At 35.4% G+C, this 13910-nt stretch overlaps 1 protein-coding gene across 7 annotated transcripts in view; it reads left to right on the forward strand.

The window, feature by feature from the left end:
• mef2d (myocyte enhancer factor 2d) overlaps positions 1-13910 on the forward strand; it is a 254463-nt gene that overhangs the window by 208676 nt on the left and 31877 nt on the right. For all 7 annotated transcript variants that reach the window (XM_039751104.1, XM_039751129.1, XM_039751074.1 and 4 more), the window contains 3 exons: positions 1187-1394; positions 9057-9113; positions 11949-12121. In XM_039751104.1, coding sequence (XP_039607038.1) covers positions 1187-1394; positions 9057-9113; positions 11949-12121 — 438 coding nt within the window. The remainder of the gene's footprint in view (positions 1-1186; positions 1395-9056; positions 9114-11948; positions 12122-13910) is intronic.

Here is a 13910-nt window from a genome sequence, read left to right on the forward strand (position 1 = left end):
TCTTCAACAGCATTCAGCACATTGTTCAGGATGTGACCACCTCCTCCTTTAAGGCTTCTCCTGGGTAGTGATCCAGACTAACTCCCAAGCATTTCCTTGACATCCTGCGAAGGTTCCTGGCAACTTCCAGATGGCTTTTCAGCATTCTGTCTAGGCTGTGGTCCATATCAGCTACAGAACTGAAAGAAAAACCTCTTGCACTGTGCCTTAGCTCACTGCTATCCTTCACAATGTGTAATTCCCAAGTATGTTTTTTTTTTGTGTGAGTGATACAGAATTCATTTTACAAGTAATTGTTCAAAAAAACTGTTAAGCTTAATTTTAGCTGGAGGGTTAAACAATGACAAAATATCAAAGATTAGATAGAGATTAAAAATAATGTGTCATTTTCATTTGAAAAACTTGCTTCCATATTTCCATTTCGGTGTATGTTAGTTTATCAGAAAGATTTCTAATGTCTTACATTTTCATTCATTTGCTTAACAGACTATAAAAAAGCAACTTATAAAAGAGATCAACACAATTGTGTAAGCATCAGTCTAGGAGACTGTTTGGGAATAAGTACAATTGGACAAGGTTACAGAATTGATTGTCAGAGTATAAGAGCTCAGAACAAAATAAAAAGCTAGTTACAATTCCTAGGTTAAAATCATCTTAAATCAGTTAGACATAAACTCACCAAACAGGAGTCTTCAGATGCTTCTCAAACACACTGAAGGTGGGCAGCTCGTTTCACCAGCTACGAGCTACATATGGAAAGAGTCTGGATTGTGATTTGTTACCACACAGAGGTAGCATCACCCAACACTGTTTGTCACTATACCTGAGTGGCTGAGAAGGATTATTGGACCTCACAAGTATCAACATGTAATTCTCATTAACTAAATATGTTAACCATCTCTGAGAGTAGTAATACTTGCTCCATGTATTTTTAAAAAGAACTGCAAATACTGTAATAAAACTGAGATTATGTTGTAAAATGTTGGCTTCTGTCTGAAGTAACAGTATTTCATAGTGTACTTACTTAAGTTTTTTAGAACTTTATTAATTAATCAGCCAGGTAAGTATTTGGTACACTGAAAGGCTTAACAGTATATAGATTTTTGTCGTGACAATTTAATGTCAGTTTGACATAGCAAGTTTTATGTTTCCTATTCTTATTTATTTTTTTCTCCATATTCTTCAGTCTGCAGTTCCGCCTCCAACTTTCTCCATGCCAGTGACAGTACCTGTCTCCAATCAAAATGCACTACAATTTACTACTGGTGGACCCCTGGTGACAACATCCTTTGCACCATCCTCATTATCAGATCCTCGTCTTCTGTCTCCACAGCAGTCTGCCCTTCAGAGGAACACTGTATCTCCAGGGCTACCACAAAGACCAGCTAGTGCAGGTGACAGCTATAAGCAATTAATATATTTTGACTGGTTTATGCCCTTTATTATACTGTGCACATCCTGCTTACTTGTTTCACCTCATTTAGATCTATAATGACTCTATAATATTTTCCCAAGATGTTTACACAAAATAATATTATTATAGCTGAATGTATTTTCTTTACTGAACCCCATTCTTCCTTGTCCATGCACATTTTAAGAGACTGCTCAATGTGCTATTTAAATTTTTCAGTGGGAGATTCAGTTTGGGAGTAAACAATTTAAATGTCAAAAACAATCCTAAGTACTCACATCCATAGCGGTTAAGTGCTTAATATTGTCAGTTAATTTTGAATGGATACACTGAATGCAGGCTCATGAACACAAGCAAATTAATTAATCAGTGGAATGTAATTTAAAACAGGTTATTATTATCTGATGATCAAAAACCACTACATATTACTTCGGGGGGGCCCCTTCTAGTGAAAAAATTAAACTGTGTGTAATGACCTCACTGGAGACTAAGCAAGTACTTCAATTTTATTCTGTCCCTTAAGGAAGTGACCTTTATTTTCTGTTCATAAAATGCTAACAATTTTTGGCTCTTCCACTTCCTTTCTGTCTTCAATTTACACAATGTCCTACACATTTCTGTGACAACTTTACAGTTGCATCTTGAGAATCTGGTTTGGTGAGCTATTGCTCAATGACTATAGTTTTGCTAATACTAAACTATAATTTTGTGTCTCACCCATGTGTTAGCATAGCCAATTCCAGACTTCTCCTTGAGGCACTCCAGTATTTGCAAGTTACCATCCAATATCCCATTTATTTGTTAAAGTACATAATTAGCACACCTAATCACTCCCTAACAAATTTGAATTAGGTGCTGTATTGGTGGCCTAAGTGTTCTGCTACATACTGTACTTTGATGCATAGCCAAGCTATCAATCCATATTCAAAGCTGCACAATCTACTTGAAGGGCACTTTGGGCAGGTGTCAGTCCTACTGGTATTAGGTACAAGCCATTGTAAAGCCACCAACAGACCTAGTTCACAGATTTATGTGATGTGGATGGATAACCAAAGTGCAGGGAGGAAAATGTCTTTTGTAGCAAATCTGTTCTAAAGAGTATTTATTTGATATTAGTTTTGCAGGGCCTGATGTGATTCTCAAAAAAAAAATACACATCTGGGGACAGCTCATTGAAACGCTAGACCCAAATAGGTTCTTTCTAAAAACTCGCCTACGATTCCCCCATCCATACACTTTTAAAAAGTTGGAGTTTCAGGAAGAGAGAGCAAATGAAATAGAAGAATTGATGCTAAGGGATAATAAAAAAGTTAATGTTGCTGTTACCACAGAAGCTCAGTAGCACAAGGTAACTGAATTTAATGTTTAATTTGAACATTGTTATGGACACAGAAATAGAAGAAACAGACTTAAACAATTTTCTTTTAAAGAGTAGGGGGCTCCGCCCCCCGCTCGCTTCAGTCGCCAACCCCCGTGTTTGGTTTACCGGATATATAATTTAAAGAGATTGTTATTTTCATGGGAATTGTTACATAAATATTATTTTCACTTTTACTTTAAAAACTTTTGTAAAAACAATACTTGTCCTTTATTTCCGTCCCCACGCGTGGTTACATCTCTTTCTAGGAAGACATATAATGCTGCTTGCGTTGTAGGTGGAGTGGAGCGGCGGCTGAACACATGCTAATGATATGCTGTCGGATCATCTGTTGTCTTTTTGCTGCTTGCGAGCTGCTTGTCGCATGTCGTTGTTTTAAGAGCTGGGAACACATGATGCTTGTCTGCAAAATGCAATGATGGCTGACTTCCTTGTCTCGCGTGATGTTGTAAAAACAATAATTGTCCTTTATTTCCTGCCCCGGGCATGGTTAAATCTCTTTCTTGCAGACATATAACGTTGATCGTGTTGTGAAGGGGGGGCAGCTGCTGTCGCATTGCCCTTTGTTCATTTTAAAGCCTGTATAGCTGGTCTCCTTTTTGCCACTTCGTGTGCCTGCTGTTTGTGTTGTGCTCGCTTCTCCGTGATCATAAATATACACCTGACCAAATTGTGTTTTCTTTGAAATTAAACTTGTCGTTACTTTAACTGTTGCGGGACCACAGATACTCATAGCGTATGTTCCATTATTGTGTAAATCTACGTTTTGTGCATTGAATGATGCGAATGCGAAAAGACTTTGTTTTCTGCTCTTTGCTTTTTATTTCTGACCTCGCTTTGTGTTGCTATTTATTCAGTAACATCTGGTCCTGATGATTAATTTCCTTTTGTTTGCGCTAATGCGATCTTTTAATCGTCGACGTTTAATTTATAACGTATTGTCCTTTATACACTTTATATGCACTGAGACACCTGTATCTGTGTGTGCTGCTTCCTTTTACACTACTGATTTTTTTGCTGGCCGTGCTCTGATATTGCTTGTAAGTAGGGCGTGTCTTGCAAGAATCTCATGTTCTATTTCCCCGTGTTCTTTCGTCTCGTGGGTCTTTTATTTGTCTTCCGTGATCTTAACATGAAGGTTATGTATCGTTACCTAGTCATTCCCTCCCACAGGATTGTTTTTTATAATATTCTGACACGTGAATACATTCTAAATTACAAAATAAATAAAAGTGTACAGTTTACAAAAAATCTAGAAACATTTAAGGGGACGTTATATAAAGCAGGAACGAACCCCAGACAAGAAGCACATTTCGCCAAGGGATACATGCACATACACACAACAATTAGTACTATTAAATATTAAGTTAATTTCAGTTGTGCCCATTTCCAATATTTCCTGTTTATGTGCAGCATTATTACTGCTTGCACATACCTCCAGTGACCTGAGCTCTGATGGTGCCTCTGTAACTGACTGTATGAAGTCTAAACGAGAAATTGACTTGACTAAATATTTGTTAGCTATGAGATGTAGGTTGACTCCTGAAAACACACAAAGCATCTGGGCCTAGAACTGAACCTGGATTCGGAGCACTGTCACTTGGACTTATCCCCATGCTACCCAAGATCTAATGCGATATCTAGAAAACATTAAACTTTTATTTTACTATAACTCTTTGCATATTCATTGAAATAAAAGTATAAGCAGATCTATGTTGTATACAATGAACCAAGTATAACTTGCTATCTCTGTAGCCCTGTTGATAAACATCTTTGATGATAATAAAAATGGTGGAGATGCTTAGAGGGACACTACTGTGGATAATGGTCTCATTAATAAAGTGTTTTTTTACTTGTTATTGAATATATTTAACAAATATCTTATTTCAAAGGATTTTTGCTTTTAATTGAACCTGTTTCTAAAACATGTTTGACCAAAGGACCTTTGTTTAACTTTTTAGGCTTTTCGTCTAATCATAGGGATTGGCAATAAAAGATAATTACCGTTTATTGGTCGTTTTGCTGATAAAGATGGGGTGTTAATACAGACATGTGGTTTCCTAGTAGGTGATTAGCATATTTAAATAAGTACTTCTTTTTAGGAAACATTCAACTCTTCAATCTGAAAGAACTTGCTCTACTTCTTAGGCTTGGGTAGCTCATGATAGGAAGTATAAATATTACCAGTCCAAAACTTGACTGTTAGAGGTTTCAGCTGAAAGCTGATTGGTGCCTGTCATGAGGGGAACCTTAGTGCTTACATTTGGATAACAACCCTAAAGGATATTTGTTGTCTTAAGTAGGAGGACTTCTTTTGCAGGAACTTAAAGACCCATCTAAAACTGCAAAGATCATTTCATGATTCATTGTGGATCACAATCTTATCAAAGACTTTTATTTCCAAATTCAAGAGAATATTTTTTCTTCCGAACCTGTACATCATAGTTATTCATTCATTATTTCCTCATTGTTATTTTTTTCTTTCCCACTATCAGATCTTGTAAATATGATAATATTGTTATATTCACAATGCTCCTCTTATTCTGGAGCTTATATCACTTCTATTCTACATAATCATCTAGTAAATGACTTCTTAATCCCCTGTCATTAGCCGATGAAAAATTGAATTCATTCCAAATGAATTTATTATTTATTTGGAGACCAATGCATCCTCTGAGGTTTTCTTAGGTACACTTTGAAAAATGATGAAAGATGTTTTAAGAGGATACATTATTTCATATCCCACTCATTAAAACAATCTAAAGACTAGGAAAATGACAGAACTCATTACAGAGATTTTCAAAATAGATCACAAATATGCTAGATTTCCTAATAAGTTTCTTTATAAGAAAGAGTTGGCCTTGCAATCAGAATTTTTGAATATTGACGAAAGAGAAACTGGACAACTTATTTTTAAGTTGCAATACCAATGTTACAAACATGAAGAGAAGGTTAGTAAGAGGCTCAACAAATCCACAAACGGGAAGTTTGCAATGCAGTAACAGGAATTACCAACTCAACTAGAGTTAAAATCAGGACCTAAGAAAAGCAAAATTCTATACCAGACATTCCACAAAGCATTAATGGCTGTAGTTCCAAAGAAAAATTAAAATGTACTCCAGTGTGAATCATGTAGACCAATTTCACTCCTGAATAATGACATTAAGATACTACAGTAAGTCTCAGCTAGAATGATTAAGAGCGTGAGTGTGTTTTGCTCCACAGTTAATTAGGGAACTGGTTGACCACACCACATACACGTACAGGGGTGGGCAGATTAGTCAGGTGCTTCACTAATGCTGTGGAGGTCGCAGCTCCTTGCACCTGCACTCAATTAGTCAGCAGAGGATAAAGGAACCTGCATGGGACAGAAGGGGGAGAAAAAAAAACAAAAGGAAGAAGAAAAGAAAGAGAATGAGAGGTTAAAGAAGGGAGAGGGAGGTGGGAGACAGAGAGAACGGGTGCAAGAGACAAAAAGCAGACAGCCAGGAGAAAGTCCCTTGGGGAGCATGAGGCCGACACATCATGGCTGAAGGTGACCACTGAAACTGACGGTTTTTAGGGAGCTGCGCCTGTTGGTTTGATGCCTCTCTGGGTTACAAGACCCGGGCTGGGAAAGCCAGGGAGATGGCTTGATTTTAAAGGCTAGACTCCTGCCTAGGATTTTAACCTCATTTTAATTGATTATTTATTTGTTTTTAACCTCCACTTTAACATTGTTTTTAAGGATTATGTATTTTACACTGATTAATTTGGACACTTTTTTTTGTTGGTTTTTAATAAAAGCACTGATTCACTTTTGCACCTACCCCTTGCTGCTGTACATATGTACTCATTTGTCTGGCTAATCCCTCAGGTATGTTATCGATAGTGGTGGGTTCGAGAGGCTTCCAGATGGACCCTGTATCATAGAGCAAACCCGTACCATCACAGTGCTTTTCCCAGTGAACTCTCTAGCACATCATGTGAGATTGGATACTTATTTGTTCATTATATAAAAACAATTTAAATACACAGGGATAACCATCACAAGTAAATATAAAGATCCCTTCCTATACAATTTTGACATTACTATGGATATAATCAAACAAGATAGATTATTAACCTCCATCTTGCTCTATAAGGGGGAATTAATACTGTCAAAATAAACATCCAACCTAGGTTGCTCTGTCTATTTCAGAGTATTCATATATACATAAGTGAATCATTTTTTTAATAAATTGCACTCAATTATAATATCATTCATCTGGAATTCAAAATGACCACACATGTTCATAATTAATTCTTAAACCATAGGCTTAATTTACTTGTATTTTGTTATACTTTGGAAAAATTGTTATATTGCTGCCATTCTATATCATTTTTCTGAAGAAATAATGTATTCATAAGGCATAAGCAGACTAGATCACACCCCCATGCTATACAGTTACTTAAAAGAAAATTTTCAATAGCAGGTGTAAACTAGTGATCCACAATGAAAGGTAATATCTGAATTGAATAATTGTTATTTCTTCTTTATTTACGTGTAATTTTCTAATAGTTCAAAGATTTACTGCAGTTTTTACAATACCAACTTTTTTTACTATTAAAAGGTCTACTTATAATTGTTTAATTTATATTGTTCTGTCAGTCACACACCCATAAACTGTTATTCCATTGAAAATATTTGCTAAATTTCTCTTTTAATTATAGCCATTTTGTTCGCAAATTTGGTAATTCCGAATAATTATCCTACAAGTTTAGACTGTTTGGCAAATTAGATGAGTATAGGAAATAAGAAGTAACTTAAAATATATAGCTTGTAGTAGTACTGATACTAATTATTATTTTGATAATCTGACAATTATTTTGTCAATTAATTGAAAACTTGGATTGTAAAGAACAATTTAATTTGCAATTAAACACGTGAAGTGCATTAAATGGCACCTTTCACCAGTTAAACAGGTCTGTGTAAAAATTTCAGAAAAAACTACTTATAGACATTTTAAACAAAATATAGTTTTTTTATGCAACATTTATATAGCAATGCATTGAAAATAAATAGTAATAAATAGAAGTAAAACACTTAGTAGCACCTTAGACTCTGGTTGCGCAATGCACACACACACAAAATTTCCTTGTAAATGAACAAAACTCACAATTTGGCTTATGTATACAGAATCAAATTAAACCAACACTTCAAAATAAAGCAAGTAATTTAAGTTATTTTAAATTTAAAGTTTTTTTTTTCTTTCAGTTATTGTGAAAGAGACAGTTTACTTGCAAAGCATCATGTCAATTATCTGTGCACCACACGATTCTACCACAGAAGAATGATTTTTTTATTTATTTATTTATTTATTTTTATATATTTATATTTTTTTTATTTTATTTTGCAAGTCTGCAGTATTGTTTGAAATTAATTCAGCACAACAAACATGGTTGTCATATGTTGGGGAAATGTCCACACTATTTTCCTTTTGCAGCAAAATAAGTGGTTTCATCTGTGTGAAACTCAGTTTTTGATTTATGATTTAAATAGAAATATATACTGTATATACAGCACATACTTATTGTATCCTTTACTTAATTTATCCCTTGTAAACTGAACAGTTCAAAAAATCTAAACTCTAATAGCACATTTTTCAAAGGAGGACCATAGTAGACCTATACTTCATTTTATAATGTTCCTCTTGGGGAACTCACTAAGTGACCACACCTGCGATTTTTTAAAGAGACATTTTTGGAACTTGGCACAGGTATGCAAAGTTGCTCCCCAGGGTGAGTTTAGTCAATCAAATTTTGGTTTGAGGACAAAATTTTTCTCACTAAAGAATTTATTAGTGACAGTACCTACAGTTATTTCCAATGTGAACACAATTGTGCTTGTCATTAGTTATTAATGTTATAGCCCAGTATCAAAAAATAGTTGCTTTCCTAAAATTAATCTAGCAATTGCCATTGAATTCTAATGCATATTTCACAATAATTAGTTTTTACAGGTATACAGTTTAATTATGTCTAACACCCATTTCTGTGTTAATCACCATAGACTTTTGGCTAGAAAAAAAGATAAATAAATAATGAATAGTTAATGTGTACATTACTTATATTTGTATTAATTATTACAATACTATAAAAATTTAATGGTAACATGACCTTATGACCAGAGTTAAAAGCCAAAATGTATGTACCTGTGTTATATTTATGAGATAAATTTGCAGTAAGAGCATGTTATAAAAGACAGTATAGTTATGTTCATATGAGGCTTCTTTTTATTTCTTTCAGGTGCACTTTTGGGTGGGGATCTAAATAGCTCAAATGGAGCTTGTCCAAGTCCAGTTGGTAAGTTCTTGTGTCTATCTATTCCATGACTCGGTAAATATGTTGTCTTGCAAACAAAATAATAGCTGAACATACATCATAAAATAAATAACCTTGCTTACTGAGACCAGTAACATATTTCTTACCTTTGCAAATCTACTTAAACTTGCTGTCTTTGTAATTAAATTAACCTATGGGACAACTCTATATGGCGTTAAATGGTTAATGGTAATATCATCATTGTTCAAATAACAAATAAGGATGCTTACATAACCTGGAGTAGTAACTTAAAGAAAATGTGTTGAGTAGTGCTTTGATAACAGTCATTAACTTAGGGAAGCTAGTTGGCAGATTTAGGAAGCAGGATAGAAACCATACTGCAGTTTACATCTATGTAAATGTCTAGCAGTTTTTAATTTTGGAGGTATCTTCCATAGCAAGATGATCCTAAGTTCCCAGTATGGAAATATGGTTGTAAAAAAGGTACGACAGCAGCTTTATTGACTCAGGCAGTTTAAAAAAAGCTTAGTTCATCTCAAAGCATACTTATTAAAGTAATGTTACAGGTGAGATGTTCTCTAAGAGAAGTATAATGATGTAGTTAAAAACAGTTTGGCATCTAAACAAAACATTAATGGGAAGGCTTCCTATATTTAAAATATTACAAATTTAATTTAAAATCATAAATATTCTTGTTTTCTACCTTTATCTGTGCTCTACTTTCATGAGTGATATAGAAATTAGAGTGAGTTATCAGATTATTGAATTCTACCTTATTAATCTCTGCATTCCATGTACATATATTGTCAGTTTCTATATCTGGGTCGGAAATAAAGTCTTTGGTGCCCATCGTGGCAGTAATTCCAGAGTCCTGTGGTCAATGCCAGCAGTAAAGGAAGCCATTAGACTGAAGGAAGCCTTTCAAGTTTGGTTAGAAGCAGTACTTTTGCCCATGCGGTTTATAGCAGGGATGGAATGCTGCTGACCACACTGGGGATATAGCCAGGCAATGGAAGGGGCACTTCAAGGACATCCTAAATCCTACTGACATGCATTCCTTTGAGGAAGCAGAATCAGCAGATTTAGAGGAGGACTTACCCATCTCTGGAGCTTAAGTTGCTAAGGTGGTTAAAAAATCCTTTGTGGCAAGGCTCCAGAGGTGGATGATATTTGCCCTGAGCTTTTAAAGACTGTGGAAGTTGTTGGGCTGTCCTGGCTGAAATGCTTCTTCAACATTGTGTGGAAGTTGGGGCCAGTACCTAGGGTTTGGCAAACTGGAGTGGTGGTTCTTTCCAGAGGGTGTGTTCCAACTTCAGTGTGCTCATACTTCTCAGTCTCAGTCTCCCTGGGAGGGCCTGTACTGGTCAAGCCTCGGATTAAGGAGGAGCAATGTGGATTACGTCCCAGACAAAGAACAGTGGACCAGTTTTTTTACCCTCCAAAGGATTCTGGAGGGCTCATGGGAGTATGCTCAACCAGTCTAGATGTGTTTTATGGACTTAGACAAGGTGCTTTGGGACTATGGGATAGCAAGCCAGTTGTTGCATGTTATTCGGTCACTGTATAAACAGAGTGAAAGCTTGGGTCGTATGACCGACAGTAAATCAGACTCGTCACCAGTGGGTGTGGGTCTGTGCCAGGAAGCCCTTTTTCATTGATTCTTTTCATAATTTTGATGGACAGAATTACTAGATGCAACCAAGGTGGCCTCAAGATCGTATCTGTGCTTTTGGCAGACGATGTGCTTGTGACTTTAGATATACAATGTGATGGTTTGCTTCTAAGTGTAAAGCAACTGAGGAGTCAAAGCATTACACACATCCAGATCTGTTCCATGGAGAGTCACAGCCAGGGCTGGTGATGGAACTTTCCTTCACATTGCATTGCATTCACATTGCAGTTGTGACCCACTGGACTGGCTACTTTGAGCAACTGTTTAAAGCTGATTCTCCAGCTAGGAGGTTGAACATGGATGCAGCAGATAGACAGTTATTTCGGGAGGGTGGGACTGGACCTTGTGTCTGCCTGGGGGGTTGTGGTTTGTCGTGTTGTTGGTTCGGAAAAGCGCTATACAAATGCATGCTCCCCAACCTGACTTTAAAGATAAGGAGAAAAAGGTAGACATTCAGGAGAATTTCAAAAAAAAGCAACTGCTGCTTTACATTGAAAAGAGCCAGTTGAGGTCATTCGAGCATCTGATAAGGAGGCCTCCCTGGGGAGGTGTTTCAGGCATGTCCAATCAAGAGGAGACCTGAAGACAGACCCAGGACATGCTGGAGAGATTATACCTCTTGGCTGGATTCAGTTTGTATCTGTAGTCTAAAATATAATTAATTTTGCTTTAAGAGGGATTTGGACATAACTTCATCAATCCAGTTGGTTCATGCTTTATTGATACATTTTTAAACTATAAGCATTTAAAAAGCATAATATAACTGTTTATATTTAACACAGCATGATAATTGATGTGCAAAATTGAAAAGTAATATATTCTTTTGTGAAATGATACAGTGTTTTTGCAAAATAACAGTCATAATTATGAAATAGTTTAATCATAATTGCAAAATAACACAGTACTTTTGTGTAATAACTCAGTTCTTATGCAAAGTAATGCAATTATTATTATTTTTGTTTTGAGTGAGAAGAATTTGCTTTCATGGTGTAAAGTATATTTTCATAAATTTTAAGTGACAACAAGTTTACACTCGTTATTCCAAGACACACCCAGAGGATAATTGTCACTTGTATTTATATAAACTTGGATGAGAAATTTGACCAGCAGTTTCCTTGTAGTAAAATATTGTTATAATGCACTAATCATCTTTTTGTCTGTATGATTGGTTTTGTTTTTTCTAGGAAATGGGTACATTAGTGCTCGAGCCTCTCCAGGATTGTCTGTATCAAATGGCAATAGCTTGGGCAAAATAGCTCCGGCAAAGTCACCGCCGCCACCCAGCTCACAAATGGGCATAAATAGCCGCAAACCAGACCTCCGGGTCATCACCCCCAGCAAAGGACTCATTCAACTGGTAAGAAGAAATTTGTTTTATAGTCTTGCTTCTGGTTAAAATAATATCAAATATTAATTTTCCAGTTAATCAATACATATTTATGTTTGAAATTTTAATCCAGACTTTTAATAATGGCTTTATTATGGTTCATGAGTTTCATTTTTTTATTATTATTATTAACTAGTTAGAAATAAATATATTTGTTGTAAGAGTTCATTGAATCATATATTTTGGTGCTGTTTATTTTAAACAGAAGCTCTGCCTACTGTATATTCAGTATTTATAAAAATTATGATGAAAGTAGTTGTTGATGGCATACATTTTCATTGAGGCATGGCTATTGTGAACAAAATATTGACCATTTACTGTTTGAACATTCACTTTCAAATTTTTTTGTGATATAAAAACATTTAATTTTTTTTACTTTAATGTTTTTAGAATTATCAATAAACCAGCAAAATGCAGTAAATACTATACTCATAATGTCACATGCTGGCATTGCAATGGCAACCCAAGTGATAGTGGTGAATTGGCATAAAGCAGCAAAAGGGAGACACTGACTAAACAAGATTACAAAAATTAAGGAATATGCAAAGAAATTAGAAAAGCTACATGATAATTTGCTGAATTATTTATTCCTGGATCCTGACAATATGGTTTTGTCATTACTTCTCCAGCATTTTCAAATTCCAGTACCGCCAAATATTATTTCATGATCTTTAATTAAAAAAATAATTTAAATGCCATCTTCAATATGCCTAAGTCATAACACCATATCAAAAATGTCACAATAAATCAGATTTTTTAAACATTTCCTTAACCATAATTAATGACATGAATATAATTAATTAAAATCAAAATATACAGTATTTCATTCTAAAACTAAAGCTGCAGTAAATTAAACATATACAGGTATAGTGTTATTTTTGACATCTGTTTAGTAAGCTTATGTTTAACAGATTTCTTCCATTATACACTTCAAATAAATTTTGATTCACAAGATAAGATGATTTAGACTTTAAGGTACTTTTATACACAAATTGAACTGCACTTTATTTTCATTTACCATGGGACATCTCCAGAGGGTAGACTTGGAAGTAAGACGCTTACACTAAAATGTAAGACAAAGTACTTACTACTTACTAATTAAGCCCAGCTTCTATTATCTGACCATATGCAAGTAATTTCAAGAGAGAATACCATTTCTAATTTATTTATAGATGTAATTGTAACAACATAAAATGAATTTGTAATTCATTGCATTGCTAAATATTTGATGTAAGCTACATGTTTAGTGTAAGTTTAGCTAGTTAGTAAATTAAGAATTTGGAGTACACAACCACAAGATTTTGGTCATTTAAAAAAGAATGTCACTGAATTGGAATGTTGCTTTGTATTATCCATCCATCCATCCATTATCCAACCCGCTATATCCTAACTACAGGGTCACGGGGGTCTGCTGGAGCCAATCCCAGCCAACACAGGGCGCAAGGCAGGAAACAAACCCCGGGCAGGGTGCCAGCCCACCGCAGGGCACACACACCAAGCACACACTAGGGACAATTTAGAATCGCCAGTGCACCTAACCTTCATGCCTTTGGACTCTGGGAGAAAACCGGAGTATCCGGAGGAAACCCACGCAGACACAGGGAGAACATGCAAACTCCACGCAGGAATGCTTTGTATTAATGAACTGGAAACATTTTTCTGGCTTATAAATTGATTAGTATCTCCATCAATTTGTAGCCAGTTGCTAGAGTAGATTCATTCTGTTAGGTTTATTTCTCCATCAATTACTTTGCTATAG

The sequence above is a fragment of the Polypterus senegalus genome, chromosome 1 (genome assembly GCF_016835505.1).
Source record: "Polypterus senegalus isolate Bchr_013 chromosome 1, ASM1683550v1, whole genome shotgun sequence".
In the NCBI taxonomy this organism is placed as follows: Eukaryota; Metazoa; Chordata; class Cladistia; order Polypteriformes; family Polypteridae; genus Polypterus; species Polypterus senegalus.